General features: G+C 42.7%; 1 protein-coding gene across 3 annotated transcripts in view; it reads right to left on the reverse strand.

Annotated features, from left to right (window-relative positions):
* dhx30 (DEAH (Asp-Glu-Ala-His) box helicase 30) overlaps positions 1–27,340 on the reverse strand; it is a 78,564-nt gene that overhangs the window by 50,447 nt on the left and 777 nt on the right. For all 3 annotated transcript variants that reach the window (XR_011886317.1, XM_072260446.1, XM_072260461.1), the window contains exons 2-4: positions 22,145–22,272; positions 11,587–11,697; positions 10,850–11,055 (exon numbers count right to left, since the gene is read on the reverse strand). Coding sequence is in view for 2 of the 3 variants with exons in the window: in XM_072260446.1 (XP_072116547.1) it covers positions 10,850–11,055; positions 11,587–11,697; positions 22,145–22,272 (445 nt within the window). In the remaining variant the exon portion in view is untranslated. The remainder of the gene's footprint in view (positions 1–10,849; positions 11,056–11,586; positions 11,698–22,144; positions 22,273–27,340) is intronic.

Consider the following 27,340-nt stretch of genomic DNA (forward strand, 5'->3'; position numbering starts at 1 on the left):
ATTCAATTTAAAGTTGTTCATAGAGCACATATGTCCAAAGATAAATTAGTTCGTTTTTATTCTCATATTAACCCTCTTTGTGACAGATGTCATGGGGAGATAGCTTCCTTAACTCATATGTTTTGGTCCTGTCCTACTCTGGAAACTTTTTGGAAAGACACTTTTAATATTATCTCAAAGGTATTGAATACAGATATTTCTCCCCATCCTATTACTGCTATCTTTGGACTACCTAAAATTTCCAGTAATCTTTCCCCTTCAGCCCGTAGAATGATTGCATTTCTTACTTTAATGGCGAAAAGATGTATTTTACAACATTGGAAAGAGCCTAATGCTCCAACTACGTTCTTTTGGTTTTCTCATGTTTAAATTTGGAGAAAATCAGAAGTAATCTTTATGATACTTCAGTTAAATTTGAACATACCTGGAGATCTTTTATTCAACATTTTCATTTAATGTAATTTAATTATTTTTTTTTCTCTTTGCCCATATTTACATTCCCTTCTTGCTTTTTAACTGTTTTTAATGGAGGTCGGGTTTGAGGACGTGATTGTTTTAAGTTGTTTAAGTCTACTTGATACCTAGTTAGCCCATTGCTTTGCTTTGTTTTTCAGATTAGTTGCACGGTGGGTTTTTTTGGGGGTTTTTTTTTGGGTTTTTTCTTCTCTTTATCGATATGTATGGAAAATTAGTATACTATTATATTACCTTGTTATTTTATAACTAAACTGCACTGTTTGTACCATTTTTTGTGTATTAATATCTCTTGTAAATTTATATCGCAGCAGCGTATTAGTTTCTACATGGTTTACCTTTTGTGTACTAATTCAATAAAAAGATTTAAAAAGAAAGAAAAATAATGGCTAATTGGCTGGAGAATATTCTAGCTAAAATTATCTTTCAGGACCAAACAGGTTTTATAAAGGGCCGTCATTCCTTCTCTAATGTTCAGAGACTGTTAAATGTTATATATTCATCCTTTTCTAAGACTCCCCAATGTGTTGTCTCTTTTGATGCTGAGAAGGCATTTGACAGAGTTGAATGGAAATACTTATTTAACGTTTTAGAGAAATTTGGCTTTGGTATTAATTTTAATAAGTGGATCAGAATGATATATAAAAGCCCTATTGCTACTGTTATTACCAATAATTGCAGATCTCCTTTTTCTCGGCTTTTGCGGGGTACAAGACAAGGATGTCCGTGAAGTCCCTTGTTATTTAATTTGGTGCTGGAACCCTTGGCCATTGCACTTCGTGAAGCTGAAGATATCCATGGAATTTCCATAAATGGGACTATTCATAAGATCTCCCTTTATGCTGATGATCCTTCAGTTTATATTTTGAATCCTGAAGAATCCATTCCTAGTTTATTGAAACTATTAAACGAGTTCAGTAAGTTTTCGGGATATAAATTAAACCTTTTTAGAGTTATGGACTCTTTTAAATATTTGGGTATTATTATTACTAAAAATCATAAAGACCTTTATCAAGCTAATTTGGTTCCTTCAGTAGATTTTATGAAGCAATTATTTTGTAGATGGAATCCGCTTACACTTTCGTTAGCCAGCCGAATTCGTGCAGTTAAAATGATGATTCTACCAAAATTTTTATACGTATTTCAAAATATCCTTTTTTTAAAACTAAGAAGTGTTTTGATCAGGTTGACTCTATTATTTCATCTTTTGTTTGGAATAATAAAAGACCAAGAATTAGTAAATATCCTTTACAAAAATTAAATGAAGATGGAGGTCTTGCTCTGCCTAATTTAAGAATGTATTATTGGGCTGTTAATATATGTTATATGTGTTTTTGGTTATATTGGGCTGATAAAAATGAACGACCACCTTGGGCTGATTTGGAATTGAAAGCTGTGAAACAGTTTCACTTAACCTTGTTATTAAGAGCTTCTCTACCTGTACAACTGGCCAAAATTGCTAATTTAAATTTATATCCTGTAATTAAGCAGTCATTATGAATTTGGTTCCAGTTTCATAATTTTTTTAATCTTAAAAAATTTAAACTTTTTAGTTTAATTTATTGAAATTATTTATTTAAACCTACATTAAGTGATCTTACCTTTCTTCTTTGGAGGAATAAAGGAGTTTATTCCGTCATGAATCTGTTCCAAGATGGCTGATTGATGTCTTTTGAAAAATTAGTAACTAAGTACTCTCTCTCGTATTCACATTTCCTGCAATATCTTCAGATCAGACACTTCTAACAAGAATATTTAAGTAATTTTCCATATACACAGGATTCTGACCAGTTAATTATTTTAAAAATGAACCCTTTAGTGGAAGGTTTTATTGGGAAAATTTATAATTTATTGTTACAACAGCACAATTACCCTTCACTTAAGATTAAGCAAGAATGGGAGAGAGAGCATAACATGACCTTGATAACAGAGGATCGGTTGCGGATTTTGAAGTTGGTTAATTCTTCTTCGATCTGTGCCAGTCACTCTTTGATTCAATTTTAAAATGTACGTTGTTATTATTTGACAAAGGAGCAACTGTCTAAAATGTTTCCTAATGTTGATAGTCAGTGTGATAGATGTAAAACTGAGACAGCTACATTAACACATATGTTTTGGTCGTGTTCTGTATTGAAACATTTTTGGAAATCTGTTTTTTCTACAATTTCTCAAGTTTTAAAAATTAATTTACAACCTAATAAATTGACAGTTTTAGCAACACACATAAAAGTCGCTGGTGAACACAGCAGCAGGCAGCATCTCTAGGAAGAGGTGCAGTCGACGTTTCAGGACGAAGGGTCTCGGCCTGAAACGTCGACTGTACCTCTTCCTAGAGATGCTGCCTGGCCTGCTGCGTTCACCAGCGACTTTTATGCGTGTTGCTTGAATGTCCAGCATCTGCAAATTCCTGTTGTTTGCGTTTTTAAATTGACAGTTTTGTTTGGTATAATCCCTCAATATATTCATGGTATTTCTCTATCAAACCAACATGTAATTGCATTTGTTACATTTATTGGCCAGAAGGGCTATTTTGTTGAAATGGAAAGATGCTTCTGCTCCTACTTTGATACAATGGTTCTCTCAGGTGACGCTATGTCTTAGTTTGGAGAAAATCAGAAGTCAAAATTTTGATCCTCCATTTGATTTCGAGAAAAGGTGGGGTTCATTTGCCCGCTATTATCATCTGATTTGAGTTAATCAATATGGCTTCCTTCCGATTTTTGTTTAAATGGATTTGAGTTGGCAGATTGATGTTTTTCTCTTATGGAAGCTTGTATGGCGTATAGCTCCGGGGTTGTGCTCCCAATGGGTTTTTTTTTCAGTTTTCTTTAGTTAGTGGGTTTTTTTCCTTAGTTAGTAGGGGTTCTTTTTTTCCTTTCAAAAAAATTCTTAACACTATTTTTTCTTATTATTATTGATATATTGCTTAGCTTTGTTAATCAGTTATTTGCTAATTTAATTCTTTATTGTACATATTGACATATTGACTTGATTATCTTAATGTATTTTTGTTGATTTCTAATGATTAATAAAAAAGATTTTAAAATGAAAATGAAATCATGGCAGCAGCTCTGATGACACAATCATATTGTTACGGCAGCTCATTCAACACTCTCACGACTCTGACTGAAAAAGTTTCCCCTTATGTTCCCCTTAAACTTTTTACCTTTCATCCTTAACCCATGACCTCAATTTGCAGACCTGCCCAACCTCAGTGGAAAACGCCTGTTTGCATTTGCCCTATCTACACTCCTCATAATTTTGTACATCCCTATCAAATCTGCTCTCAATCTCTATGTTCCAAGGAATGAAGTCTAACCTATTCAATCTTTCCTTATAACTCAGGTTCTCCAGTCCAGGCAACATCCTTGTAAGTTTTCTCTGTACTCTTTCAACCATCTTTCCATCTTTTACATCTTTCCCGTAGGAAGGTGACCAAAACTGCACACAATACTCCAAATTAGTCATCATTAACTTCAATATAACATCCCGTCTCCCGTACCCCAATGTGCCAAAAGTTTTCTTTACGACTCTACCTACCTGTGACTCTACTTTCAACAAATTATGGACCTGAATTCCCAGATCCCTTTGCTCTACAACATTCCTCAGTGTCCTGTGTAAGACCTACCCTGGTTAGTCCCACCAAAGTGCAACACCTCGCACTTGTCTACATTAAATTCCATCTGCCATTTTTCCAGCTGGTCCAGACCTAATAGACTGCCTCGCTGTCCACTACACCCCAGGTCTCGGTGTCATCCATAAATTTGCTGGTTGAAGTTGAAGGTAGAATACAAGATTAATTGCAGGATTCTTAGCAATGTGGAGTACATGTGTGCAATTGATACGGTTGTTAAGAAGGTTGCTATGTTGGCCTTCATTAGTCAGGGGATTGAGTTCAAGAGCCAAGTGGTAATGTTGCAGCTCTATAAAACCCTGATTAGACCACACTTAGAATATTGATTTTGGCTCCGGTGTCCTCAATATAGGAAGAACGCTGAAGCTTTAGAGAGGGTGCAGAGGAGATTTACAGAATGCTGACTGGACTAGAATGCATATCTTATGAAGGTAGATTGAGCAAGCTAGGGCTTTTCTCTTTGGAGCAAAGAAGGAAGAGAGGTTACTTGATAGAGGTATACAAGCACAAGTTTAAATGTCATTTAACATACACATGAATACAGCCAAACTAAACAGCTTTCCTCCAGAGCCAAGCTGCAAAACACAGTCCCAAGTCACACACAGCACAAGGCGCATATCATTACCATAGCAGTAAAACATACAGTCACAATAAATAAATAATATAGCCCAAGTCTGAGTATCACAGCCTAAAGATTGATGGTGCATGGGGTGTTGTCCTGGAGCCACGTTACTGCATGAACAAGCACTCAGTAGTTCTTCATCACGCACTAGTGCGGCAGCAAACATAATTCAGCTTGTCTTCTACTGAGCGAACTCTGGAGGGCAGCAGTGATGGGAGGGGCCAGTTCCCAACCCAGCCGCGCCGCACCGCCTCGGGCATCTCCTTCCTCAGGCAGCTGCAACATCCAAACTCACGGCATAAAGGCCTGGTCCACAGAATGACTGTGTGGACCACGCAGCTCCCCCACTGTCAAGTCACTGTGAACCCATGAACTAGACTTTCAGGATTCGACATTACCAATGTCCAACAGGGTCTTGCTGAGGAATTATATACAGATAAAAAGGGTTAAAACCTGACTGACTTGTTTGCCGCTTGACTAGTCGCACTGTGAGAATAATGCTGCAAGATAACCAAGGGACAAAGGTGTGCTTGTTGCTTAAGACAGCTGCTTTGTGTAACCACTAATCAAGGATTAGTATGCCAAGCTGTATGGGTCCTAATGCCCTTCCCTTGGACAACATTGGTGTCATGGAGAGGGGAGACTTGCAGCATGGGCAACTGCTGGTCTTCCATACAACCTTGCCCAGGCTTGCGCCCTGGAGAGTGAAGACTTTCTAGGCGCAGATCCATGGTCTCGCAAGACTAACGGATGCCTTCAATCAAGGATGTCTGGCAATGATCAGAGTACTATGTGATAATGAATGTTTCACAAGCAGTGCTCAGGGCTCACTCTGAACATCAATTGAACGACGCAAGCTTGCTAATAAACAGTTTGTAATTTTAAGTAAACTGTGTTTGACAATTATTCCCTTGGTCTGAACCTAAAGTCCCCTGGTAGAGAGGCAGATCAACACTGCAATCGCAAGAAAAACACCCAAGACAATTACTTGCACAGTTTATTGGAGCATGCATCGCCTCTGGCGTCTCCCTCTTTGGGTGGATATAGTCGGCAACACAGTACGCAACAAGTCCAGCTCTATCACTATCAAGCAAATCATTAATGGGCAATACCTGCAGCACTTGATGCTCTTAATATCCAGCAGTGTCTTGCAATCATAAAAAAGACATAAAGGATGAAAAATTACACATTTATTTGGACCCAGAGAGGCCTCTGTGACCAAGCATGCCACCATCTTACCAGATGTTAAAACAGAGTGGTAAGTTCATGAAGCAACCTGCCAGGGTGGTGATAGAGGTACGTACATTAAGGGCATTTAAGATGCTCTTTGGTGGGCACATAAATGACAGAAAAATAGAGGGCCATATAAGAGGGAATGGTGAAATTGATCTCAAGAATATGTTAAAAGGTTGGCACAACATCATGGGCCAAGTGGGTTGTACTGTGTTGTATGTAAAAAATGCTTACAACTCCTCCCTTGGAGGGTCAGACACCCTGAGCCAATAGGCTGGTCCTGGACTTATTTCCTGGCATAATTTACATATTACTATTTAATTATTTATGGTTTTATTACTATTTAATTATCTATGGTGCAACTATAACGAAAACCAATTTCCCTCGGTATCAGTAAAGTATGACTATGACTACTATGATTTCAAAGTCAGATTTACTATCCACAAAGAGGAAGGATAGGAGGTAGTATGTATGATGAATAGCACACCAGTCCATGGTTTATATCTGCTGCTTCAGATAAATATGCAATTTCAGACCAAGCTTGAAAAGTTTTTCAATATTCCCATCCCAAATAGAGAGGGGAAAAAAGTCACATCGCCATAACATGGAAGATTCAGGCCACTCAAAATCAACTTCCATGGCCATCTTAAAATATTTTTTCCAGCTCTAATGCTCTGCAATGCCTTAGACCCTAATTGTGGTAATTGTGAACTAAGCTGAGAAAAGTAGCTCCACAGCTAGCTCTAAATGACTGGTTTGAATGGTGTTCCACAGACCTCAAAGCTCCTCTCTCAGGGTCTCGTCCAGCCTCCCTTGGGCAGAAAGAAAGTCTTTGAATAATGTAACCAGGTCTGGGTCAGAAGCAGGAAGTTTTGAGGAAGGGTCACCTCTTCTGATGCTGGTCTTGGGTTGCTCCTGCTTCGATGCCTCCGATGATGCATCCTCTTCCTCTCTTGCCCCCAGTTTACTACCCCGAGACTGAAGGCCAGTCCTCTTGCGCAAAAAAAAAGGAATGCAACTTCCTGTGGCTGGTCACCCACTGCTGCCACCAAATGTATTAATTGACATTCTTTGCATTTCAAGTTACTACTGTGACAAGATCTGAAGGATTATTAAATATGGACTGTTCCTTTAAAAAGGGAGAGAGAGCGGAGAGCGTGTGTGAGTGAGAGAGCAACAGAAAGCCTGTGAGTTGCCTTGGAAATGGCGAGTCAAAGCTATATGATGGACAGCTGGTGTTCAGTTGTGGAATATATACAAGGTCAGCTGGCTTTGTAATCAGACACACCAGAGACACAGAAGACATTGACACTGGTTGAGCTTTGTGTGCCCATGACAAAGGTGGGGTTTTTGCTCACAGTGTGGACAAAGGAGTGACCGGTGGAAAGCTATCGATGTGTTTAACTCTCGCCTGGGTTGATAGCTTTACCACGTGAAAACAACATTCTCTTTTGTGTGGTCACAGTCGGTAACTTTAATAAGTTTTGGGAAGCAGGAGGACGACGTGGAAGATTCGACGGCATCGGCACTGGGAGGAAAAACATCTCTCTCTCCCCACTCTACTCAATATCCAGAACTGAACTGATTTCATACCTATACCATTGTAAGACTGTATCATTTATCACCTGAGCTGGGAGAAGTTTGGGAAACAACAGGAAATCTACAGATGCTGGAAATTCAAGCAAAACACATCAAAGTTGCTGGTGAACGCAGCAGGCCAGGCAGCATCTCTAGGAAGAGGTACAGTCGACGTTTCAGGCCGAGACTCTTCGTCAGGACTAACTGAAGGAAGAGCTAGTAAGAGATTTGAAAGTGGGAGGGGGAGGGGGAGATCCAAAATGATAGGAGAAGACAGGATGGGGAGGGATGGAGCCAAGAGCTGGACAGGTGATTGGCAAAGGGGATATGAGAGGATCATGGGACAGGAGGCCCAAGGAGAAGGAAAAGGCAGTGGGGGGGGGAACCCCAGACAATGGGCAAGGGGTATAGTCAGAGGGACAGAGGGAGAAGGAGGAGAGTGAGAGAAAGAATGTGTGTATAAAAATAAATCACGGATGGGGTACGAGGGGGAGGTGGGGCATTAGCAGAAGTTAGAGAAGTCGATGTTCGCGCCATCAGGTTGGAGGCTACCCAGATGGAATATAAGGTGTTGTTCCTCCAACCCGAGTGTGGCTTCATCTTTAGAGGAGGCCATGGATAAACACGTCAGAATGGGAATGGGATGTGGAATTAAAACGTGTGGCCACTGTTTGGGAACTTTATTTACTCACATATATGCATATACTGTGCTCTGCTAACCTGTTTGCCTTATCTTGTTTTATATTACTTTATCTCGTAGTTACTGATAAAATAGTGTTTATAACTGAAGACTCAGACTGCAGGTGTGTCCATTTCTGCTGGTCCTTTTCAACCCATTACAGGCTACGTAACACTGCATTCTATAAAATAACTGCTGTGTACTAAAGTCAAGAAAGGACTGAAATAAAAGTGTGATCTTACTTCTATTATTGTACTTGGCTGTTTTTCTTTTAATTCATTCTTTATCACGTAGCAAGACCAACAATTGTTGCTTACCCACAACTTCCCTCAAAAAGGTGTTACTGAGCTCAATGCTTGAACCACTACTGTCCTTCTAGTTAAGGTATTTGCCAGCAGTGCTATTGAATAGTGTGCTGCAGGATTTAGATCCAGCAACAATGAGAAATGCCAACATACTTTCTCGTTAGGATGGCATGCTTCTTTGGCAGGAACCTACAGGTGATGGTCTTCCGTTAAGTTGTCCTTCTTGGTGACAGGGAACATGAGCACTGTTGTAAAAAACTAAGAAAGTAACCGCAGGACATTTTACAGCTGGCACACACTGCAGCCATTGTATGTCAGTGTAGATAAAATATCTAGTGTGGTTGATGGGGTGCTAAGCAAGACACCCATTTTGTCCCAATGATATGGATCTACACTCATCCAGACAAGTTGTCAGTTCTCAATAACACTCACGACATGTACCTTGCAAGCAGTGGTGAGGCTTTGGGATGCAAAGAACTGAGTAACTCACTGCAGGCCACCCAGCCCTCCATTCACTCTTTGAGCCACACTATTTATGTGGCTGTTCCAGCTGAGTTCTTGGTCAATAGTGGACCCCCACCCCCAGGAGGTTGACAGTGTAGGACGCAGCACTGCAAATCCTATAGAATACCAAGGCTGTGTTGTTAGATTCCTCTCAATAGAGAGGTCATTGCCCATCACTTTTGTGGTAATTTTACCTATATATATCAACTAATATATTAGTTTACATATCCTTGTACCTTTTCTGTCTAGATCAGGGGTCCCCAACCTTTTTTGCACTGCGGACCGGTTAATATTGATGATATTCTTGCGGACCGGCCGACTGGGGTGGGGGTGGGGGGGGGGGTAGGGTTGCCAACAGACAAGAGTAGCAGTCAAATACGTTGTGTTTACCCAGAGAAAGACTACAATGACCATGAAGCCTTGCGCGGGCCCCAGTGCGCATGCATGTACCTGCCAATTTTTTTCCCTGCTAATCGTTTTTGGCGATTCTGTTCGGGGGGGGGGGGGGGGAGGGTGGAATTAATCACGACCGGAATATCGGTGATAAGTGGCTAATATGCTCAACTTTGTTTCTAAAAGGGTTCATCTAACAAATTTAATATTAAGCACACAGCGCATATTTTCCTCGCATGAATACAGTGATAAGTCAATTATCAGGGGAGCTTGAAGTAAGTGTTGAATGAACTTCCACTAGAAGTGATAGGGGCAGGTTCGATATTATCATTTAAAGAAAAATTGGATAGGTATATGGACAGGAGAGGAATGGAGGGTTATGGGCTGAGTGCAGGTCGCTGGGACTAGGTGAGAGTAGCGTTCGGCACGGACTAGAAGGGCAGAGATCGCCTGTTTCCATGCTGTAATTGTTATATGGTTATATAAGTCAATAGCATCATAACATTTTAAGTAACGTTTGGATATTAAAAACACAGCACATATTTTCCCCGTATGAACATATAAAATCATTGCAACAACCAATATCGCTGAAGACGGTCCCATTGAGGGGTGATGGGAGACATCGATACTCGAAGGGGGTTCCTTATGTTCAGTCTATTCCACAGTTTAGTTTTCGTTGCATTCATTGCAGATAACTCCGCTTCGCAGAAAAATGTTGGAAATGGAAGCCACGTTTTCAGTGCTTTCGTGACTATCTCAGGATATTTAGCCTTGACTTTGATCCAGAATGCCAGCAGAGATGTTATGTCAAACATACTTTTCAGCCTGCTGTCATTTGAAAGCTCGAGGGGTTGATCTTCTTTCTGCGCTGACATGGATGACGCGCGGGTAATGACCTCCCGTGCGTAATGGCTCAACAGTGGCCATGACAGGGAATGAGGAAAGGTGCAGCTGACTCATATTGTTTCATATCGCCAATCATATCGTTTCCTCGCAGCCCGGTAGCACATGTTTTGCGGCCCGGTACCAGTCCACAGCCCGGTGGTTGTGGACCGCTGGTCTAGATTATATCCTCAAGTCTACAGAATTCATAACAGTCCAACTCAAAGGAAAGGGCATTACCGATAAACCAATTCTGTCAAAGATGACTTTCATTCCTCTGAGTAATTTCAGCAGCTGGATAAATCAAGGCCATTGTTAATACCAATTGTCACTTTTGTGGATTCTTCCTCCTGACTAGTTCAACTACTGAAAGATAAGCATCTAAATAAGGCAGCAAATTCTGTTGAGGAGTATGGAATCAGAGAACCTATTATAAATTGATCATCCACATCATTTTTAAAACATCAATCACAATCTTGCTAGAGGCTGTTCAGCAAGGTAACCACCTTAATACAAAAACAGATTAAAAGAAGCATTTTTATTACCTTGGAAAAGGCTTGTCCAAAGATGCTTTATCTGTGATTGAGAGGAAATCTGTACAGTCTATTATCTCTTCTTCCACAAACTCATCCATCTCTTCATTTTCCTCCACCAGACCCATCCGTGGTTGCCCATCAGCAAACTTTGCAGCCAACTGCTGGTACTCCTGAGCTTGAAAGAGCTGGTTTTTCGGCCCAAGAAGGCCCCATTGCTGACAAACACAACCAACAAGTATATAGTCTGAAAAACGTTGTCAACCTCTCTCCAAATCAGACAGTGGTGAACTGGTAAGAGTGGGATATCTTAGGACACCAGATTTATTCCATCCACATTACCAGTGCTTCCTTGCTTGAGAACAGCTTTTTGGCACTGGTAAGGCTAATGTGCAAAGGTCAACCACAAGTGAAAAAAGCACAAATAACATCAGAGATATGTAAGAATGTTTAAGACTTTGACTTTTGCCTTTTTATTGTTAAAGCTATAAATAAACAGAAAATCACAGTGCTCTTACCCTTTATTAAAGGGCCATATTGCACTTAGTTCTTACTATCATAGAGATAAAATTGCAGCATGTTCTCAGAAGCTGCATCAAAACATCTCATTTTAACTGATAAGGAAACTTGCTCAACTCCTGAGGCTTGTCAGCTGAGATACCCACAGGTCCCAGGAAAACAAACTGATGTATTACATCTCTCAGCCCTAACTGTGAATTAATTGCATTCAATAAACAATTCAATCATACCTTGAATATTCCACAAGCTACTGCTGCAGCATGTTTCTCTGCATCAATCTTCTTAGCACCGAAACCCTCTACCACCAGTTTTCTTGGCCAATATACATAGAGGAGAGTTTTCTTTGTAAAGAAAGAGAAAGCCATAAACTTAATAAATAAAAAACATATCATTTAGCTTACAAAAGATGACAACTACTTGCCTAGCAAAATATTATAAAATAGGACCAGGTCAATATTAAGAACAAACACAGGCCCTGTCCTTATTCAACGGACGGAGGCCAAACTACAATGTGTGAGAACTTGATAATGACTGGCTCAACAATACACTATATCAATCTACTCCTGCCTGTATACCATCGTGCCATCTCATCTGCTGGGTCTGTCCTGCCAGTGAAATGTACTTTTAAGTGATGTAGGCATGCAGACATGATTGGCATGTTTTTTCAATTCCAAACTGTCTCTCAACTTAAGAGGCAATCATACCATTATATCTGGAGTCCCATAATGGACTGACTGGCTAAGGTCGGCAGATTTCCTTCCAAGGACACCTGCCAATTGGGTAGGTTTTTATGACAATCTGGGCACACGAGAGTGGCAGACGCAGAAATCTGGAGAAACACTTAAAAAGCTGAATGAACTCAGCAGGCCAGGTAGTACCTATAGGGGGAAATGGGTAGTCAACATTTTAAGTCAACCCCTTCATCTGGACTGTCTAGATGAAGGATCTGGTTATTGACAATCCAGTAGTTTAATGGCTAACATGTCTGAAATTATTTTTTTTTCCATTTTAATTCAATAATTTATTTAAGTAGCTTAAGTTTAATTCCACAGATAATTTATCTGCCTTATACTAAAATTCTTTTAATACTTGTCAAAGATTTTAGGAAGCTACGTAGAAAGCTGAAGGAAGCTTAGATCATCACTGAGTCCAGAAGCCCCAATAGTTGTGACCAGGATGAAGAATGTGTGTGGACTATAGGACTCTGAACATGCGTACTGTTCCCGACCAGTATACGGTCCCAAGGATCGAAGACGAGCTGGCCGGTCTGAGTGGTGTGAAGTGGTTCAGAGTGCTGGACTTGAGGAGTGGGTGTTACCAGATCCCCATGAGTGAGGCTGACAAACAGAAGACGGCATTTATATGTCCCCTGGGATAACTGCCTCTCTCACTTTCCACCTCCGACGTTTGCGCCACCCTGAGCAGGGTGAATGTACGGAAGGCAGTTGGTCCGGATGGAATACCTGGCCGTGTGCTCAGAGTCTGTGCAGGGCAATTGGCTGGGGTCTTCACGGACATTTTTAATCTGTCCCTGGCCACAAGCTTCAAGATCGCCACCATCGTGCCAGTGCCGAAGTATTCCACTGCCACGGGCCTGAATGACTTCTGCCCAGTTGCACTCACCCCCATCATTGCAAAGTGCTTTGAGAGACTGGTTCTATCACATCTGAAATCCTGTCTGCCCACTACCCTGGACCCCCATCAATTTGCCTACTGCACCAACAGGTCAACAGAGGACACCATCTCCACGGCACTTCACTCTGCCCTGACCCACCTGGACAGCCCTAACTCTTACGTCAGAATGCTGTTCTTGACTTTGGTTCAGCATTCAATACTGTGATCCCCTCCAAGCTGATCGCCAAACTTCGCCAGCTTGGTATCAGCTCATCCCTCTGCAATTGGACCTTGGACTTTCTGACTAACAGACCCTAATGAGTTCAGTTAGACAACCTCTCCTCCTCCACTCTCACCCTGAACACTGGCGTGCCTCAAGGCTGTGTTCTGAGCCCTCTTCTGTACTCCCTTTTCACCTATGACTGTGTTCCTGTACATGGTTCTAACTCCATAATCAAGTTCGCAGACGACACCACGGTGGTTGGCCTGATCAGAGGGGATGACGAGACGGCCTACAGGGACAAGGTCCAGCACCTGGCCATGTGGTGTGCCGACAACAACCTGGCGCTTAACACCCAGACCAAGGAGATCATTGTGGACTTCAAGCATGCTAGGAACCACACCCTCCTCCCCATCTACATCAACGGAACTGTAGTGGAGTGCGTATCAAGCTTCAAATTCCTTGAGTCCACATCTCACCTGGTCCCTGAACTCCTCCATCCTGATCAAAAAGGCGCAACAGCGCCTTTATTTCCTGCAGGGCATCAAGAAAGCTCACTTCTGTCCTAGGATACTGTCGGACTTTTACCGCTGTACCATTGAGAGCATACTCACCAACTGCATCTCAGTGTGGTATGGCAATTGTCCCATATCAGACCGCAAAGTACTCCAGCGTGTGGTGAAAACTGCCTAGCGGACTATCGGCACCCAATTGCGCACCATTGAGAACATCTACCATAAACGCTGCCTGGGCAGGGATGCATCTCACTCTAACCATGGACTTTTTACTCTCCTCCCATGTGGTAGGTGCTACAGGAGCCTCCGCTCCCACACCAGCAGGCACGGGAAGAGCTTCTTCTCTGAGGCTGTGACCCTGCTGAACCTCACATCACAGCACTAAGCAGTATTGCACCCATATTGTACTGTCTCAGTACTTTTATATCTGTGTGCTGTAGCACTTACTTTTTATTCACAGTTATTTTGTAAATAATACTATTCTTTGCATTTCTGGTCAGATGCTAACTGCATTTCCTTGGCTTTGTATCTGTACTCAGCAACAATGACAATAAAGTTGAATCTAATCTAATCTAATTCTTCCAGTTCGAAAGGATGTCCCATGGCATATCGGAAGCCCCTGCAACTGTGCAGCATGTCATGGAGAACACGGTGGGGGATAGGAACCTGTTTGAGATATTGGTGTATCTGGATGACCTCATCGTGTTTGGGTCCACCTTGGAGGAACATGAAGCAAGGCTACTGAAGGTGCTGGGCTGCCTGAAAGCTGAAGGGTTAAAACTTTCCCTGGACAAGTGCCAGTTCTGCAAGATGTCAGTCAACTATGTTGGGCATAGAGTCTCACGGGATGGAGTAGTTATAGATCCGTCTAAGTTAGAGGCGGTGACCATACGGCCAAGGCCCCAGACCGTGAGCACTTTGCACTTGTTCCTTGGGTTCTGCAGTTACTGAGAGGTTCAGGAAGGGCTATGCGAAAGTGAGTCACCCTTTAAATCAGCTTCTGTGTGGTTACCCTCCCTTGGGGAAGAAAGGGAGGAGGACAAAAGAAAAGGAGGGCAAAGATTATCTTCGCCCTTCGGAGCCTTTTGGAGCGAAATGGGATGCGAAATGTAAAGAGGCCTTTCAGTAGCTGAAGGAGCTCTGACACAAGTACCTGTGCTGGCTTTTGCAGACTCCCGATTGCCATATGTACTGCATACAGATGCCAGCAGAGAGGGCTTAGAGGATGTCCTGTATCAGGACACAGGGTTGAGACCTGTTGTGTTAGTCAGTCGGAGTCTGTCACCCTCTGAGAAAAACTAACTCACGCATAAGTTTGAGTTCCTGGCATTGAAATGGGCAATGGTGGATAAGTTGAGTGACTATCTCTATGGTGCCAAGTTTGTGGTGAGGACAGACAACAATCCCCTAACTTATATCCTGACCTTGGCAAAATTAGATGCCACAGGCCATCGGTGGTTGGCGGCACTGTCTGCCTATGACTTCAGCCTAAAGTACCGGCAGGGAAGTAGGAACATTGACGCCGAAGCTTTGTCCCAACGTGCGCGTGAAGGGCTGAACAGGGACAAGGAGTGGGAGAGCGTTCCTGCTCCAGGAGTGAAAGCCATGTGCCAGTTTGCCATCACGGTGAAGGCAAGGGCAGGATTGAGCGGTAGATCAACTGAGAGTTTCTGATGGCCTAATTTCACAAGCTTACTGTAATCTGACTGCTCTGAAGATAAATCAGTTGCCAGAATTGAGTCCTAGGGAAGTGGCACCTGCTCAGCAAGATGACACAGGCATCCATACCATTTGATCAATGGTCGAAAAGGGAGACATGGTTCAAACCGAGAGGATGAAACACGCTGCGGTGTCTCAGTTTCTGAGAGAAAGGCCTAAATTGGAATTGATGTACCAGATCCTATACCGGGTCACCTCGCCTCCGGACCGGCCTCAAGTGTTCCTAGCTGGTTCTGTCTGAGAAGGATCGGAGGATTATGTTGAAGTCACTTTACGATGATTCTGGCCATTTGGGGGTTGAAAAGACCTATGGATTACTCAGACATCGGTTCTACTGGCCCCGAATAAAGCTGGAGGTCGAAGAGTCCTGCAAGTTGTGCATTCAATGAATACAGGGGAAATGCTGCCTATGAGGACCGCTCCATTGTCCCACTTGCAGAGTGCGAGGCTCCTTGACCTGGTGTGTATGGATTTCCTGTCAATAGAGGCAAAAGCCAGTAACATGGCAAATGTCTTGGTCATTACGGATCACTACACCAGATATGTGCAATCTTTCCCTACCAACAACCAGAGGGCATCCACGGTGGCTAAAGTGTTATGGGAGAAGTATTTCATTTATTATGGCCTCTCCACGTGGATAAATAGTGATCAGGGACGAGATTTCAAGAGTAGGCTCATACACGAGTTACTGAGTATGCTTGAAGGCAAGAAGTCGAAGACCACACCTTATCACCTGCAGGGTGATCACCAGCCCGAGAGGTTTAATCAGACCTTGCTGGACATGCTCGGAACCTTGGAGATCAGCAAAAAGAATAAGTGGAGTCAACATATTGGACATCTGGTCCACTGCTACAACTGTATATGAAATGAAGCTACCGGGTACTTGCCATATTATCTGATGTTTGGGTGCTGGGCGAGGTTGCCCATCAACTTTTGTTTTGGGACGGGTGAGGAAGATCTACCACTGAAGACTTATTTGAAGTATGTGACTGATATGAGAAGGGAGCTGAAAAAGGCTTATGAATTAGCTGAGGTTGCAGCTGCCAAGCAGAATCAAGGAAATAAGAGGAGGTATGATCAAAAGGTTAGGTTCTTCCAACTCATGTCGGGAGACCACGTCATAAAGAATTTGGGGCTACCTGGGAAGCATAAGTTGTCTGACCTTGGGCAGCTATGCCCTATCTAGTGGAGAGTCAGATGCCAAATGTACCAGTTTTCTGGGTGAAACCAGAGGATGGGAATGGGCCTGTCAAGATTCTCCATCAGAACCACCTTCTACCTCTGGGACAAGGGGTGCATGTTGACCCAGACCCTGACCTGGAGCCTACAGCGAGTAAGAGGACTCTGCAACAACACGGAGAGACTGAAGGACCAGCAGCAGGAAAGATTAGACCGGTCCCCACCCCTGAATGGGTTACAGACTCGGAGGATGAGGAAATGGGGGTGTGATATATGCTGCCTTTTGCTAACTCCCCACTGATTGAGGAAGAGATACCCAAATTTTCCCAGGCCGAGGCAGATGAAATTGGGGGTACAATCTGTGGACAGGCTGGGTTTCAGTGGGACTGTGAAGGGGATGAAGCAGAGCTCAGCCAAGTGGCAGAGAGATCCGAGTTGCAGGAGGGCACGGGTGGTAGACCGGGAGAGGCCTCACCATATAGGCCAGAAGTGTCCCAAGGATTGTCTGAAACTGAAGGAATAGATGATGAGGTCTCAAAGAATCAGGAGACCCCCCAGATAGGCTGGCCTATGTAGCACTGGGGGAACAGAGTGCTACGGCCATCTCTGCTTAAGTACCCGGGGGCTCACTCTCCGAGGGGTTTCCCAACGTTCACACTCCCGCCTGAAGTGTCCCTCTTCACCACAGTTATAACCGACAATACCAGCTGCTCCCCATCTCACGGGACCCCAGCCACTAGCAGCCATCTGCATAGTCCGTCCCCTCAGGGGGTTCACCTCCCTATCAGCTCCATCGTACGGGGGGAGTGGGGGGGGGGGGGAGACCTGCTGATAACAACTGGACATCTCAGTTCTCAACTCGGCTATGATCTCCTTTACCACTCCTTGGTGTGGGCTATCCGTGGTCATTTCAATCTAGGGGGCTACTACAGAGATCTGCACCCTGCTGACCAAGGCCCCCCCCCCCCCCGCCGTGCCTCCTCTCATACCTCTCTGATCAGCTCAAAAACGAGGGAGGGGGGCATCTTACGAGACAGTTGTAGACCCCAAGTGATCAGGTCTGGGAACTAGGTACCTTTTGCTATTTGGTCTGTTCTTAACTGATCCACCTCAGCTCTCTGAATGGCCCCTCTATGCCGCAAGCAATTTAGCTGCCTCTCTAGCCGAAAAATGTAGGCAAAAAGCTTCTCCCCTTCTCCTGACACGTTCTGAAACCCCATCATGAGCTCCATTTGGCTTCCCGTTACACAAGCAGCTTTTCTAGCACTTGCATATAGGCTGCAGAGGTGACAAAGGGGTTCTGGGTCTTTACGGCACTCACTATGTCAGCAGCCCAGCCACAAACTCTCAACCAATCGCTGTCTTTTCACATCATCAGAGCACTGCCACTCATCTAACAACTGAGAGGTCTGCTCCACCCAAGTGTCATACTCCTCTTCCCCCTTAAGGGTGGGCTTCACTCCAGGGAATATTCTCAGCTTTCGATAGATAGGACCCTCTGCTTGGGCACTGGCCCATTTATTCGCCAGGAAGGTAAGGGCTGATACCAACTCAGAAGTCCCACCCTTCACTGGAGGACTCATTAGACATCCCAAATCAGACCACTCCTTTCCCTCGCGCTGCAGAAATGAGAGTAACCTGTCTTTGAAGTCTCCGCCCCCAGCTACGGGAGATCCGGCTTGCGATTCGTCCCACTCTCCTACACTCTCCTCTTCCCGGAAAGTACGGACCGCCCACTCAACACACACACATTTGTTACCAGTAACCCTATGGATTCGCACCACCGCTCAACCCCTGCAGCATCCATAACTATGTATCATAATCACTTTACCAGATAATAGCTTAGCAGAAACTTAAACACACAACCCACTGGATCAATGCTCAGGGCAATCACGTGGCATCCAACTAACTCGACCCTGGACAATACTCCCACAATTAAACACTCTGGTTTCTTCGGCTGTGTAACTCTAAGGCAGACAATCTCTGGCCCATCAAACGTGTCAGGTTGAGGCGCGAGCCCACCCCAAACTCCTGGTTTGTGTGGATGCTGTGTGATTTGTTACCCTGTTACAAATGAGTGCCATGAAACAACAGACAGCACACTGTATACAATTAAAAGATTTAGCTTTATAATTCTTAATTTGATTAAAGGGTTAATAAAGAAAGAACAAAAAAAGGGCCCATTTTAATGAAACAGTCTAACATGCACAAGTTAGAGCTCGCGGTTTCCCATTGCTGATCGTCCATCAATCTCCCTGCTCCGGGTCAAATCTTACGACCTCTTCTCTCTGGCATTTTCCCTCTTCATCTCCCACTCACAAAAACCTCAAGCCTAACCTTTGTGTCCCTCACCAGAGAAACCTCCTCTTAATCCCACCATCCTAATTGGATGGCATACAATTCACCTACCTCTCATTGGAACCACAGAACCATAGAAAACTACAGCACAGAAACAGGCCTTTTGGCCCTTCTTGGCTGTGCCGAACCATTTTCTGCCTAGTCCCACTGACCTGCCTTTAATCCTGACAGGAACATACAAATTCTGCACTCTCAAAATTTCTCCTTTTAAGGCTTCCCACCTACTGATCACATCCTTGCCAGAGAACAACCTGTCCCAATCCACGCTTTTTAGATCCTTTCTCATTTCTTCAAATTTGGCCTTCTTCCAGTTAAGAACCTCAACCCCAGGACCAGATCTACCCTTGTCCACGATCAAGTTGAAACTAATGGTGTTATGATCACTGGAACCAAAGACTTCCGTCACTTGTCCTAACTCGTTTCCTAACAGGAGATCCAATATTCATCTTCAACAATAACCCAAACATAAGCAGAAAACAAGCAGCTCCCACTGAACAGCACAAAATGAAATCCAGAACAGCATAACAGTGAAAAATACGAATCAGGTCATTACACCTACAACATGGCTTTTCAGAGCTGTTCGTGGTTGAGCCCACTAGGGGATCAGCTATTCTGGATTGAGCGTTGTGCAATGAACTGGAATTGATTAGAGTTTAAGGTAAAGGAACCCTTAGGGGCAGTGATTATAATATGATAGAATTCACCTTGCCATTTGAGAAGATGAAGCTAAAGTCGGATTACAGTGGAGAAAAGGGAATTATAGAGGCATGAGAGAGGAGCTAGCTTAAACTGATGGCAATAAGAACACTGCAGGGATGACGACAGAAATAGCACCGGCTGGAATTTCTGGGAGCAATTCGGAAGGCACAGGATATATACATCCCAAGGAGGAAGTAGTAATCTAAAGGCAAGATGACACAGCCATGCCTAACAAGAGAAGTCAAAGCCAACATAAAAGCCAAAGAGAGGGCATATAATACAGCAAAAATAAGTGGGAAGTTAGAGGGTGGGAAGCTTTTAAAAAAAGGTCATTAAGAAGGTCAAGATGGAATACGAAAGTAAGCGAGCCAATATATTAACGGGGATACGAAAAGTTTCTTCAGATACATAAAATGTAAAAGAGAGGTGAGAGTAGATATCAGACCACTGGAAAATGATGCTGGACTGGTGGTAGTAGCCTCATTCAATTATTTATCTTCATTGCTGGAGACTTTTACTGGCAATGTTCCACGGTTGACATGAGAAGCACTCCAAATGACTGTTCATCATGTGCAAGCCAAAAGAGTCATGTGGGGTAAGTCTCATGTCATCAACCGTGGAACATTGCCAGTAAAAGTCTCCAGCAATGGAGATAAGTAACTGGCAGTCATTGCTATTCTACTTTAATGCATTACTTACAGTTGCAAGATAAAGTTTATGAACCCTTTGCAATTTTCTGGTTTTCTGCATTAATTACTCATAATATATGTCTGATCTTCATCTGTCACAATAATAAACAAACTCAATCTGCCTTAACTAATGACACACAAACAATTGTACTTTCCATGTCTTTATTGAACATATTGTTTAATCATTTCAGTCCAGGCTAGAAAAAGTGTATGAACCCTTGTATTTAATAACTGGTAGAACCTCCTTTAGCAGGAATAACCTCCACCAAACAGTCCCCGCAGCTACTGATCAGACTTGCACAATGGCAAAGAGGAATTTTAGACCATTTCTCCATACAAAACCACTTCAGTTCATCAATATTTCTGGGATACCTTGCATGAACAGCACTTTTCAGGGCATGCCACAGCATCTCAGTTGTGTCAAGATCAGGACTCTGACTTGGCCATTCCAAAACACAAATTTTCTTCTTTTTCAACCATTCTGTTGTTGATTTACTCTTGTGCTGTGGATCATTGTCTTGTTGCACCATCTAACTTCTATTAAGCTTCAGGTGATAGACCACCACACTGACGTTCTCCTATAAAATATCTTGATACAATTTTGAATTCATTGTTTCCTCAACGATTGCAAGCTGTCCAGGCCCTGAGGCGGCAAAGCATCCCCACACCATGATGCTCCTTCCACCATGCTTCGCAGTTGGGATGAGGTTTTGGTGTTGGTGTGCAGTGTCCTTTTCCCTCCAAACGTAGCAGTGTGCATTTCTACCAAAAAGTTCAACTTTTGCCTCATGTCCACAGAACACAGTCTCAAAAGCAACATGGAACTTCCAGGTGGTCTTTAGCAAATCTGAGACTTGCAGCAATGTTTTCTTTGGAGAGTAGTGGTTTCCTCCATAGTGTCCTTCCATAAACACCATTCTTGTCCAGGGTTTTTCCTTATAGTGGACAAATGAACAGAGACTTTAGCCAGTTCTAGAGATTTCTGCAGGTCTTTTGCTGTTACCTTTGGGTTCTTTTCCATCTCCTTCAGCATTGCATGTTGTGCCCTTAATGAGATCTTTGCAGGATGCCCACTCCTAGGGAGAGTAGCAACAGTACCAAATTTCTTCCATTTGTAAATGTTTTCTCTTGCTGCGGACTGATAAACACTCAAGTGTTTAGAAATGCTTTTGTAGCCTTTTCTAGCTTCATGCATCTCTACAATTCTTCTTTTAAGATCCACTGAAAGTTGTTTTAATCAGGGCATGGCGCACACATACAGATCGTTCTTGAGAAGAACAGTCTCTGTCAGTAACCTGCCTTTGTGTGTCTTTTTTATAGAGCACGGCACCTCAACGACCCCCACCTCCAATCTCATTTCATTGATTGGAACGCCTGACTCCAAATAGCTTTTGCAGAAGGCACTACCCAAGAGGGTCACATACTCTTTTGAACCTAAACTGTGATTGTTTAAATGGAGTACTCAGTGTTGTCAAGAAGAAATACACTTATTTGTGTGTTATAAATTTAGGCAGATTGCGTTTGTCTATTATTGTGACCTAGATGAAGGACAGACCACATTTTATGAATAATTACTGCAGAAAACTAGGTAATTGCAAAGGGTTCACAAACATTTTTTCTTGCAACTGTATGTATTACATGTCCAGTAACTTATCTGTAGATTGCCTGAATGCAGAGCAGGGAGTGTGAAATCAGGGAGCTTCCCAAGGTCCTTCACAGAAGTGCCTTGTCCAGAGAGACAGAAATATTATTTAACCAAAACTGTACTGTGAATATAGATGGAAGAAATCCTTACTTTAATAGGTCCATTGAATGATTTGTAGACAATGTGATCCTTCACATCAGAAACTTTTAGAGCTCGCTGCATAACCTGAGCCAGAAGGCCTTTTGGCTGTGGAAACTCTTGTAGTAGAGTCTGCAAATCTAAACAACAAATATCACCAGTCAGCAAGTCCAAACAATAAAACCTGGAGGATGGGAAGCAGAAACTGGGGAGGAACGGAGGGGTTGGTGAAAAGGTCAACTTTCTCCCTTCACGATATGATAACCATCAGAGATACAAGTTATTAACCCAGAAGCCATAATGCATACTCTGACCATAGACAGTGAGCAATTGCAAGGTCATTTGTGAATTAGAAATTCAATTCAGCTTCATTTTACATCTACGAAAAATACACTTGTCAAATGGGATCATTGGATATTTACTGTAATGGGAATACTAGCCAATTCTTTCTCTTTCCACATCGTTAGATAGGTTAGGATAGCAACAATGAAACAGGAACAGAAAGGATTTGAGAGATGAGTCCAAGAGAATGTGCTCTTTCCCATGTGGAAAGAGACATCATTTCCCAGAACAAATCCAGCAAAATTTATCATTTAGAGCTACCAGTGGGAGAACTTTTGGGATACAATAATAGTCTCACGTTGGGTTAACAATGAAAAAGAACTAAGAATAACCTGGATTAAAAGCACTAAATTAGAGGGCCAATTTTGATAGGCAGTAAACAGACCTAACTTGGGTAAACAAGAAACAGTAATTGGCAGGCAGCATCATAATCAAATAATTAAAAAAAAGACAATTCAGATCCACTCAACATCAGGCCATCAAATCCAGAGAGATCAAACAGAAAAATGGATGAAAACAAATGTTGGTTGATAGTAGACATTTTGAAGCTCGATGAAATACAGGTCCACAATCCCTTATCTGAAATCCTTGGGGCCAGTTGCATTTCGGAATTCAGAATTTTTCGGATTTCAGACCATGCCCCCCTCCCCCCCTGCCGGATACCAAAAAACATGTATGCTCAAGTCCCTTATTTAACCTGTTTCAGTGCGGTGAACTTTAGGACCCGGCGGCGCACCAAACCTATGCACATCCTCCTGTATACTTTAAATCATCTCTAGATTACTTATAATACCTCATGCAATGTAAATGCTATGTAAATAGTTGTTATATTGTATTGTTTAGGGAACAATGACAAAAAAATTTATTTTCAGCAAAAACATTCAATAAAACATAAAAATACACAGCTTGAAACAAACCGAATCAAACACATGGTAAATGACTTATTGGAATAAATGTAGAACATCACTGTCACTATCACTATAAAACTTCAGTAACTTGGCCTTCTGTTTATTTAAATCATATACAGTGGTAGTTCTGACACTATTTTCTTCAGTCACGCTGCACAGCCACATCACGATCAAGCTTCTGCAATAACTCCACCTTCTGCGTTATTGATAATGATAACTGCTTCCTTCTCTTTTTCTCTTTGTTACCCATAGGGGTATCTGCAGTTCTTTCTGACATTTTCACAGTGAAATTAAACACAAAGTCAACAGTGAACACAAAATATCAGCGAACTGCAAATGCACGTGTAACCAGTATGAGCGCTGAGCCACAACTGACGTCTGGCGGCCTCTGCTAGCGCTGCCACGTCACACCTGAGTGACATCAGCTGTTGGCAAAAAAAAACTTCGGTTTTCGGAGCTGTTTGGAGTTCAGAATTTCGGATAAAGGAATGTGCACCTGTATTTCATTTTGAAGTGAAATGCACAAAATGAGACAATATGGTAAAGGAATTCAATGGAACGAGTATCCAATTTAAAGTATCAAATCTAGTTCGAACTTTGAGTGGAATGTAAGAACTGTTTATAGAGTCCAGAACACTATGCTCAAATGGGAACATGAGCAAATTACAAATTCTGCAAAAGATCATAAGATACAGGAGCAGAATTAGGCCATTTGGCCTATTGAGTCTGTCTGCTATTCAATCATGGCTGTTATTTTATTAATCCAATTATCTAGTCTTCCCCATATAATACTTACCCTCTTTACCAATCAAGAACGAATCAATATCGGCCTTAAATACACATAGTGACTTGGCCTTCTGTAGCAACAAAGTCACACCCTCATCTCTGTTTTAAAGAGACATCTTTTTATTTTGAGGCTGTACCCTTGGATCCTCAACTAACAGAAACATCCACTCCATGTCCAGTCTGCCCAGGCCTTTCAGTAACTAAGTAGGTTTTCATTAAACACTGCTCACATGTCAAGATAAAACAAAAATGCTTCCTCATCTAGATTGTTTGGCAGGCAATTTAAATGCTTTCTCCAGTTACTGATTCTTTGTCAGTATATTTTTTACTTACTCTACCAGAAACCCTCAAGATTTAGCCACCTATAAAATGTCATCGAAGAGAAATAATAGAGCGTATTTTATTTTTCCAAACTGTTAGCATTCTAGATGAGCCTTCACTCCATACCCTCCAAGGTCTTGACATCCTTCCCAAAACTGTTGCCCAGTTTCACAACAGACAATAGGTACAGGAGTAGGCCATTTGGCCCTTTGTGCCAGCACCGCCATTCACCGTGATCATGGCTGATCATCCACAATCAGTATCCAGTTCCTGCCTTATCCTCATAACCTTTGATTCCGCTATCTTTAAGAGCTCTATCCATCTCTTTCTTGAAAGCATCCGGAGACTTGGCCTCCACAGCCTTCTGGGACAGAGTATTCCACATATCCACCACTCTCTGGATGAAAAAGTTTTTCCTCAACTCCGTTCTAAATGGCCTACCCTTTATTCTTAAACTGTGGCCTCTGGTTCTGGACTCACCCATCAGCGGGAACATGCTTCCTGCCTCCAGCGTGTCCAATCCCTTAATAATCTTATATGTTTCAATAAGATCCTCTCTCAGCCTTCTAAGTTCCAGAGTATACAAGCCCAGTCGCTCCAATCTTTCGACATATGACAGTCCTGCCATCCCGGTAATTAACCTTGTGAACCTGCGCTGCACTCCCTCAATAGCAAGAATGTCCTTCCTCAAATTTGGAGACCAAAACTGCACACAGTACTCCAGGTGTGGTCTCACCAGGGCCCTGTACAGCTGCAGAAGGACCTCTTTGCTCTTATACTCAATTCCCCTTGTTATGAAGGCCAGCATGCCATTAGCTTTCTTCACAGCCTGTCCAAGTCACCTTGCATTCTCATAACATCCTCCTCACATTTCACACTGCCATCCAGCTTTGTGTCATCGGCAAATTTGCTAATGTTACTTATAATTCTCTCATCTAAGTCATTAATATATATTGTAAACAGCTGCGGTCCCAGCACTGAACCCTGCGGTACCCCACTGGTCACCGCCTGCCATTCCGAAAGGGACCCATTAATCGCTACTCTTTGTTTTCTGTCAGCCAGCCAATTTTCAATCCATGTCAGTACTCTGCCCCCAATACCATGTGCCCTAATGTTGCCCACTAATCTCCCATGTGGGACTTTATCAAAGGCTTTCTGAAAGTCCAGGTACACAACATCCACTGGCTCTCCCTTGTCCATTTTCATAGTTACATCCTCAAAAAATTCCAGAAGATTAGTCAAGCACTATTTCCCCTTCGTAGATTCATGCTGACTCCGACCGATCCTGTTACTGCTATCCAGATATGTCGTAATTTCATCTTTTATAATTGACTCCAGCATCTTTCCCACCACCTACATCAGGCTAACCGGTCTATAATTCCCTGTTTTCTCTCTTCCTCCCTTCTTGAAGAGAGGGACAACATTAGCCACCCTCCAATCCACAGGAACTGATCCTGAATCTATAGAACATTGGAAAATGATTACCAATGCGTCCACGATTTCTAAAGCCACCTCCTTAAGTACCCTAGGATGCAGACCATCAGGTCCTGGAGACTTAACAGCCTTCAGATCCAACAGTCTGTCCAACACCATTTCCTGCCTAATATAAATTTCCTTCAGTTCATCCATTACCTTAGGTCCTTTGGCCACTATTATATCTGGGAGATTGTTTGTGTCTTCCCTAGTGAAGACAGATCCAAAGTACCTGTTCAACTCGTCTGCCATTTCCTTGTTCCCCATAATAAATTCACCCGTTTCTGTCTTCAAGGGCCCAATTTTGGTCTTAACTGTTTTTTTCCTTTTCACATACCTAAAGAAGGTTTTACTATCCTCCTTTATATTCTTTGCTAGTTTACCTTCATACCTCATTTTTTCTCTGCGTATTACCTTCTGTTGCTCTTTAAAAGCTTCCCACTCGTCTTTGCTATGTTATACTTCTTCTCTTTTATTTTTATACTGTCCATTACTTCCCTTGTCAGCCACGGCCTCCCCTTACTCCCCTTAGGATCTTTCTTCCTCTCTGGAACCAACTGATCCTGCACTTTTCACATTATTCCCAGAAACACTTGCCATTGCTGTTCCCCTGTCATCCCTGCTAGGGTATTGTTCCATTGAACTTTGGCCAGCTCCTCCCTCATAGCACCATAGTTCCCTTTGTTCAACTATAATACTGACACTTCTGAGTTTCCCTTCTCCCTCTCAAATTGTAGATTAAAACTTATCATATTATGGTCACTACCTCCTAATGGCTTCTTTACCTCGAGGTCCCTGATCAAATCTGGTTCATTGCACAACACTAAATCTAGAATTGTGTTCTCTCTGGTAGGCTCCAGTACAAGCTGATCTAAGAATCCATCTCGGAGGGACTCCACAAACTCCCTTTCTTGGGCTCCAGTACCAACCTGATTCCTCCAGTCTACCTGCATGTTGAAATCCCCCATAAGAACTGTAGCATTACCTTTGCAACATGCCAGTTTTAACTCTTGATTCAACTTACACCCTACATCCAGACTATTGTTTGGGGGCCTGTAGATAACTCCCATTAGGGTCTTTCTACCCTTAGAATTTCTCAGTTCTATCCATACTGACTCTACATCTCCTGATTCTATGTCCCCCCTTGCAAGGGACTGAATATCATTCCTCACCAACACAGCCACCCCATCCCCTCTGCCCATCAGTCTGTCATTTCGATAGGACGTATATCCTTGAATATTCATTTCCCAGGCCCTGTCCACTTGAAGCCATGTCTCTGTTATTCCCACATCATACTTACCAATTTCCAACTGTGCCTCAAGCTCATCCACTTTATTTCTTATACTCCGTGCATTCATATATAATACTTTTAATTCAT

Source organism: Mobula birostris, chromosome 1 (assembly GCF_030028105.1).
Source record: "Mobula birostris isolate sMobBir1 chromosome 1, sMobBir1.hap1, whole genome shotgun sequence".
Classification (NCBI taxonomy): domain Eukaryota; kingdom Metazoa; phylum Chordata; class Chondrichthyes; order Myliobatiformes; family Myliobatidae; genus Mobula; species Mobula birostris.